Source organism: Sander vitreus, chromosome 6 (genome assembly GCF_031162955.1).
Source record: "Sander vitreus isolate 19-12246 chromosome 6, sanVit1, whole genome shotgun sequence".
Classification (NCBI taxonomy): Eukaryota; Metazoa; Chordata; class Actinopteri; order Perciformes; family Percidae; genus Sander; species Sander vitreus.
Window position 1 is genome coordinate 23254253 of NC_135860.1, and position 7835 is coordinate 23262087.

General features: G+C 40.4%; 1 protein-coding gene across 1 annotated transcript; it reads right to left on the reverse strand.

The window, feature by feature from the left end:
• Positions 1–2137: 2137 nt before the first annotated feature.
• Positions 2138–7183, reverse strand: LOC144519954 (sulfotransferase 2B1-like). The gene is made up of 5 exons (XM_078253500.1): positions 6978–7183; positions 6742–6868; positions 6002–6096; positions 2762–2942; positions 2138–2476 (listed from the first exon to the last, which is right to left on the reverse strand). Exons 1-5 carry the CDS (start codon positions 7173–7175, stop codon positions 2361–2363), a joined length of 717 nt encoding a protein of 238 aa, XP_078109626.1. The 5' UTR covers positions 7176–7183; the 3' UTR covers positions 2138–2360.
• Positions 7184–7835: the final 652 nt, after the last annotated feature.

The window sequence follows — 7835 nt, forward strand, 5'->3', positions numbered from 1 at the left end:
CCCACTGTATACTATACTGACTTCCTGTGTACTTCTACTTCAGAAAAAAACATTGTACTACTATATTAAGCTGAGAGAGAAATGTTACTGGTAAAGTTGCAGATTCAGATTTTACTCACAAAATGTCACAATATAAAAATATGATGCATTATTATTCATTTTAACTATCCAGCATTATATAAGAGTTGAAAAGGTCCACCTTTAACAGACATTAAGTACATTGCTGGATAACTCCACAGACTGTATATTAAATTCATATTATTATTAATAACATAATATATTAATAATATACAGTCTATGCTCCCGTCTCATGCCCTCCCGGCTGGTGCCATCCCAGATCTTCGGCTTTTCAAAATAAAAGCTCGCGTCTGGTCCGCTATGTGTTTGTACTTTGGTGTTTTGGATGTTTGTGAACTAAACAGTACGGCAATCATGCTAATGAATACAGTAACTTTTTCAGCAGATGTCTTACTTACAACACGTTGGCGTTAGCAAAGCAGTTTTGTGTTTATATGTGCGAGCGGGATTTATTCAGATTGATAAATCCCACGGTAAATTGGCTGGTTTACTAAACAGGGAGGGACTATAAATCCTGTTTGTTTTTTGTATTTCAAGAGCGAATTGCTCCGCAATATGAATACAGATTGATCACTTATTTTGTTGGTAACTGTTGTTGTATAATCACAATAATACACTTGAGGAGGCCTATACTTCAGTGATGCGCCTTTCGGACCTCGAAATTAAACCCTCTTGTGTAATATGGCTTAAACAAACGTCAACGTTAAACGCTGATGCAGTTTTAAATGTTTTATTACCACGAGTTTACAGACGTCTCTGCTGATTGAGTATCACCTGTGACCTGAGCCGAGACACACCCACCAAACGAGAGAAAACATATCTCAAACATAGACTTAATATTTACAGTCTATATGCTCTCTCTCTCTCTCTCTCTCTCTCTCTCTCTCTCTCTCTGTGGTCGAAAATCAAGCTGTTCCACTAGCTGCTCCCTCTAGAGGTCTGGAGAACTTCCGTTGTGTAATCTGGATGCTGCGTTTTTTATGTTGCATTTGTTTTCTGGGTTTGCGTGCTTTTCTTTTTGCATCGTTTCATATTTGCAGCGTGTTTATGTATTTGGTTGTGTTGTATGCATTTGCAGTGCTTTTGCTGAATGCTGCGCATGTGTTGTCAAATTAATGAAGTTTGTTTTTTTTTTTGCATCGCTTCTTTTTTCGGGGTTTGCGTGCTTTTCTTTTTGCATCGTTTTTTATTTGCAGCGTGTTTATGTATTTGGTTGTGTTGTGTGCATTTGCAGCACGTTTGCTGAATGCTGCACATGTGTTGTCAAATTAATGAAGTCGTTTTCTTAATTTGCTTGTGTTTTGTCTATTTGCGTGTGTTTTCTTAAGTTGCAGGGCGTTTGCCCCTATCGGCCACCGTAGAAAACACTGTTCACAAACTGCTCCAAACAGCTCTATTGTAGTCCAGCCTTTACTTCCGTGACGAATGTGTGTCACTTTGTAAAACACGTTATAATGCATTTCCTAGCTGCTAGCGTGGCACTCCCTCATACTCTGCTTCTTCTGGGTAGTAGTCCTTAACTAGGTACTGCGCATGTGCGACTCCCAACAAAGATTGAATAGAAGTGAGATGCCTCACTCTGTAGCTAAAACAGAGAGCTCAACACACAGGGTGAAAAGAGGAGCTGCAGCAATGTGCAGTACAACACAATTCTGATATAACCTCTAAATACAATTATGAACCTGAAAATGAGCATAACATGAGCACTTTAAGAGAACACCTAAAGAAAAAAATGACCAAGTAGATTCAACTTTACTCTAAGTATATACTTTACCAATGGATGATAACAGTGTACTGAGCCAACTAGGAGGTAGAGTAGGGCCCTACCGCCTCATATCTATGGTAGTGATAACAACTGATGACGGCCATTCAACGGAGTGATAACATTTGAAGCGGTGTTTGTGTGTAAGTATTTTTTTTTTTTTTTACATTTTATTAAGAGCATGTGCAAATTGTAATTACCTGTAGTAACAAACACCACATTAATTACTTGTTATGAGTAGTTACACACTAAATAGTTGGACAAATATTTGAAAGTGAACACAAGGCAATTATGCAATTATTAGCACAAAAACATATTTTCTGTTTAATAACATGTATGTTTTGCTATAATGCAAGTCATGGTTGTTTTAACCATATTCAGTGTTTTTAAAATCAATGAAATGCTTTTAGTCATATGCCTAGTATTAAAACCAAAAGTAAATTTTGGCCTAGTTATCACCGATTTCCTACTTGATTTTATTTCTACAACTCTTTCCCTCTCTCTTTGCTTTGGTTGATGGTCAATCCATGCTCCATGGCAGAGAGAAGCTCGCACTCTCCAGCTCTTTGCGAATGGCCGATGTGAATCTGGCCAGTTGCTCGGAGCTAAAATGGTTTTCCCAGTCTCCGGCAACACCTAGTACGAAAACACACACACCAAGACAGTCACATTAGTGCAATGATTCTCTGATGTGAAAGGAAGTCAACTGTTTGGTAGGAATCTAAAAATACAGTCAGACATATATATGGAGACTGAAAATCTATACTAACATATCTGATTAAATCTCACTCCTAATAACTCAATTGGTGTTGTACTAAACTGACCTGATCAGCTTCAATCCACTCAGACCGTTAAATGCAATTCAAGGCAAACTGACAAAAGCAGAGGAAGTGAGGATGGACACACGATACGGAGCCTCACCTTTCCTGAAGAAGGGAGATTTGTCGGGGTTCATGTACTCCTTAGGGACCAGGCTGAAGTTGGACATTTTGTTGGTCTTCATGGTCTTGAAGGAGCAATGTTCTGCTATCTTCTGAATGACTTCTTCACTCAGATTACGGCCCAGGAAATCTGAGATACGCCTGACAGCTGCAGGGAGGTCCTAAAGAGGGTCACATGGACACATGTTCTTTCATTTATGTGAGGCAACAGTTTGCCTTTATCTTATAATGTACCTTCTCTCATGAAGAACTTTCTACATGATTTCTATATGATTAGGGCTTTTGTTAAGCCCTTGACAATGAGCTTAAGTGTGGCTAGTTGTATTTACAGTTAATAGCATTGCATTGCTGCAGCTTTATTTACGGCTTGTCTACACATGAGGTGCAGTTTTTTTTTCCAGTCGTCCATCTGACAAAACAGATACTTTCTTTTTTTAATCAATGGTTGTCTACACAGGCCATGTATCGGGTAACGTTTTACTCATGCAATACGTGTTATAGCCGCAACCAGAAGTCTAATTTTAGGATTCATTCCTTCAGTTTTACATGGATAACAACAGTGAAACATTGTGTTAAGACTACTTTCCGTGAAGCCACTGAAACAATGCAATGTCAACGTGTGTCTTATAAGAGTTAACAGTGTAATAGTTGTGTCTTACTGTGTAAAAGACACCATCAATCAAAATATCAGTCACAATTATAATACAGCGGAAAATACATCAATATATGTAACAAGTTTATTAACTACTGAACTGACAGAAAATTGATGTCAGGTTTGAATTAAATGGATTTTTTACAGATTTTCCACCAGCTTTGCATCACAGCAATGTGGGTAGACCTATGTGTAAATTATCTATGCTAAACTTCCCTCTATCTTGCCGGTGTTGTATTGAACTCTGTTTCCCCGTCGAGATCTGTTCCCCCCTACCTAAACCTGAACCAAACCTTAACCCAAACCTGACCTTACTACAGAGGGGGCGGGGCGCTACACATTTTAACAAGAGGCAAAATGGGGGAACAGACTTCGACACATCACCGGCGCCCTGCGTCCTCTGGCGGATTTTTGGTGGCTCGATGGCTGTTGCTCGAACTACAGATTGTATTTCCGCATACCGACACAAAGAGTATGGGAGCGGATCTAGAGAAAGTCGCCCCTCTCTCTCTCTCTCTCTCTCTCTCTCTCTCTCTCTCTCTCTCTCTCTCCCAAACTCAGACTGAACTCAGATAAAACTATAAAACTAGGCAGTACCGATCAAATATAAACCAAGATTCTGTACTGTACTGTATTGCCTCTTTCTCTCCTTAAACGTTTTCAGAAACATATTTCAGTCTGTTTCTTGGGCTGGACAATGATTCAATATGTAAATGTTTTGTCTTTCAATGGAATCTTATCGTGAGGAAATCATATCGGGCTCTGGCTCATATTTACAGTTAATGTGTCGGGCCGGGCTGGGCTCGGACACAACGTGCACGGGCTCGAGTAGGGTCAGGCTTGATTTTTTGGGCCCGATCTAAGCTTTAATGTAAACATAGCTGGTGGTGCTCCACGGCTGCTGTTCTAAGAGATAACTTGTTAAGATAAATGGTCAACCTCCTAAGAAGCTATGTGCTGGGGAGAGATGTGTATAATGGGCTTATGGTGATGTCATTTATACATGTTTATTTGGTTTACACTATTTTATTATAATTTGGTCGTTGGTCTTGAATATTGTAGTTGTTATGGGTCAGCTTCTGTTTCCCCGTCCTGCCTGTTATCCTCTTCCCTTTTCCCCTGTGTTTCTGTCTGTGTGTGTTTGTCTTCACCTGCTGTGGGGAGAGGCAATCTCAAGAGGATCTAGGCCAAGGGGCGTGGCCGCTCGCTCCTGCTATTTTATCTAGTGCTAGTGGTTTTTCAACAGAACACAGACATATTTCTGGGAATTTCTCCAACGTGGGTGTGACATAGATTAAAAACAGGATTTAGAGGAGGAAGAGAAAGAAAAAAATTTCCTCCGCCTATGCGAGCTATGCGAGCTATGCGAGTATGCGAAAGCCTCGAAAATACAGATAACGGACATATTTCTGGAATATTACCTCTCAAAAAACACGGGTGTGACAATAGATTATCCATACAAGGACCACGTCTGTGAACTGGTCAGATTTAGTCTGTGAACTAGATCAATAAGAAAGACAACATCTGTGAACTTGTCAGATATTTCTGTGAACTTATCAAGAGACAGACTGTGAACTGTCCCGGATTTAGCAAGGTTTACTGAGATTAAACTAAGCTTTGTAGCGACAGCTACATCGTAGTAAAAAGTAGAACTACTGCAATCTTGTAATGGGTAACGAAAACACCAAGTAACCGGAGCCTTTTTTTTTAATATCATTTTTACCTGCTCTTTAATGTTTTAATTTGTTTTTTTTTATCGTTTTCTAACTGCTCTTTAATGTTTTATGTCTAGCACTTCGAATTGCCCTGTTGCTGAAATGTGCTATACAAATAAAGCTGCCTTGCCTTTCCTTGCTCTGTTCCAGCTCAGCTGCAGTACATTCCACAAATCAACCCAGCAGAGCATCTACCTGGGCTGTTTACCTCTTCAGCACCAGATTGTTGCAACCATACATGTGGTTACTTGACTCTGTGTGTCCCACTAGTGATTCTGCTCCTAGTACTCCTGCATTTTTGTTGTTTGTTGTTTTTTTTCCTTGTGCTCAAGTTCATTTAGTCTCCTCTGTTCAGATCCCGTTCTGAACCTGTTACCTACCTGCTGCTCTCCTGCTGTGACCTGCTTGCCTGCTGCTAGCTCACCTCGCTGCTCAGCTCTCATCACTCTCTCAACTGACCCCCTTGGTGAGTCAAGACTGGACACTCACTGTCTACCTACTTTGAGTCTCAGTTCTGCCGTGGCTTCACTCCAGTCTGCCTCCCTCCAGCTTTGCTCTGGAGCAACTCAACCCAGACCCATTCCACTCTGCACATTTGTAGACTGTTCAAATAAATATTTAAACTGTTTCTCAGAGTCTGTGTTGTTTGTCTCTGTGTTCTGGGTCAAAGCGGGAGCCTAACAGTAGTTACTGTTTCATCTTTTCTTGATTTTTTATATTTTTTTGGCTGGGTGGGTGGGTGGGTGGGTGGTGATGATGGCTGGGTATGTTCATGTTGCAAATTTTGTGTTTTAAAAATTGTTAATCACAAAAACTCAGCAGTAGCCCATGAGAGTTCTGGGGAGAGTTTTACCTTAGCCATTTCTTCATATGTGATGTACATTATTCTGTCTCCCAGCTCTGTGTCTCTCCAGCCCTTCACATGGTCTGTCCATTTTCCAAACGTCACTGCAGACAACACAGACAACAGACCACAGTATAAATGCAAACAACCACTGAGCTACTTCAGCAGAAATGACATACAAAGATGACTTTGTCTTTCACAATCCAAAATCACATCCAGCTCCTGTGCATAGGTCATGTTTGTTTTGTTTCTCACATTCAGTGTACACTTCGTGTTTAATTTTGAAACTGTTGCAGATCACTTGTCTTACGTTTCTTTCTGCCTTCCCACATGTGTGATTACCTGCCCCCTCCTAATGGGTTCCACATGTGTCTAATTGTCTCCCCTGCCCTAGTGTATGAATAATCACCCTGTCATTGTCATTTGCCACTTCGTCTTAGTACCTCTGAGTCTAGCGGTCCAGCCTTTCTTCCCAGGGTTTAGTTTCCAGCGTGTAGTTCTGACCATTGCCTGTGTTTCAACTTTGACTCTGCCTTGAAATTTGGAAACCTTTGTCTGTGTTTTGTACTCTTTGTACAATAAAAGCCTTTTACATCTGAACCACTGCTGCCGACTCGTGCATTTGAGTCCTCTGTCTGAGTCTTGTGACAATGGTTCACATGGTAATACACCAAAATGCTGAACCTCTCTACTGCCGAAGTTCATACATTTTTCAGAGTAAACTCTTTATGTGGGATGAGACCTCTGACCTCTGCCCTCAAGAAATTTATCCATGAATTCATCAAAGGTTCCTGGATCCTCGAGGAATTCGGCCATCTGATGGAAGAAATATGAAGACACCATGACGTCCTTAGGGTTCCTCATGACATAGATCACCTGTGGCAGAGACACGAGAGACAAATTCAATACCATAACAGGGTAAATGTGTCTTATTAATTATGGAATGAGACCACGGGACTATCACACAAAGCCTCCACCCTTTTACCTTGGCTTTGGAGGTATGGAAGGAAGGGGGCATGAGGCGGTAAGGAAAATGTGTGACCAGCGTCCGTGGAGATGCCAACTGATCCACAACCATTGCTAATCTTTTCTGCTCCAGCCAGGGGACCCTGTCCCAGTTAGGAATGGTTTGGATCGGCGTCAGATCCCCCCCATTCTGCACCAGTAGGAGGATCTCCTGCATCCAGACTGTACCTGCAGAAAAGAATAAAACAGTGGTGGAATGTACTCCATACATTTACTCTATTGTACATTTCATGCCACTTTCTACTTCTATCTTGCTACATCTCAGAGAGAAATACTTTACTTTTCACTCCACTACATCAATCTGACAGCTTTAGTTACTAGTTACTTTACAAATTAAGATATTTGCACACAACATACGTTTATAAAATACAATGTTTTATTATAAATTAGACTTACCAACAATACTGTATAGGCCTACAAGTACATCTGAAATGAAACCATTTAACACAGAACTGTTTTGATCGTTTTCAGTTTCCAAAATATGACAATTTTTCAGCATTGAGTAAAAAGAGTTAATACTACTTACAAAGTCTCTGTGCTATATTTCACTTTGATAAAGGATTACCTAGAATGAATTTACTAGTTCACACATTTTTAAACCTGCTCTCTGGACCATGTGTGTAATACTCATTATTAACAGTAACATTAACCCTTCCATGTAGTGAAGTATACAGATTTTAAATATGGGAAAATCAGACTATTACTGAATCCGGAGAGCTATTATATTAGGAGTGCAAAGAAGCAATATGGGGACATAGTAGAGTCTATCACTACCACGACTACAACAGCAGAAACATGTGAGCTGGACTAAGAACCA

Coding starts and splice junctions, on each gene's coding strand:
- LOC144519954 (XM_078253500.1), bottom strand. CDS start 7,175: ATGCAGGAGATCCTCCTACTGGTGCAGAATGGGGGGGATCTGACGCCG. Junction 6,869..6,977: donor TCCATACCTCCAAAGCCAAG/GTAAAAGGGTGG, acceptor TCTCTGCCACAG/GTGATCTATGTCATGAGGAA. Junction 6,097..6,741: donor TAAATTTCTTGAGGGCAGAG/GTCAGAGGTCTC, acceptor TGTTGTCTGCAG/TGACGTTTGGAAAATGGACA.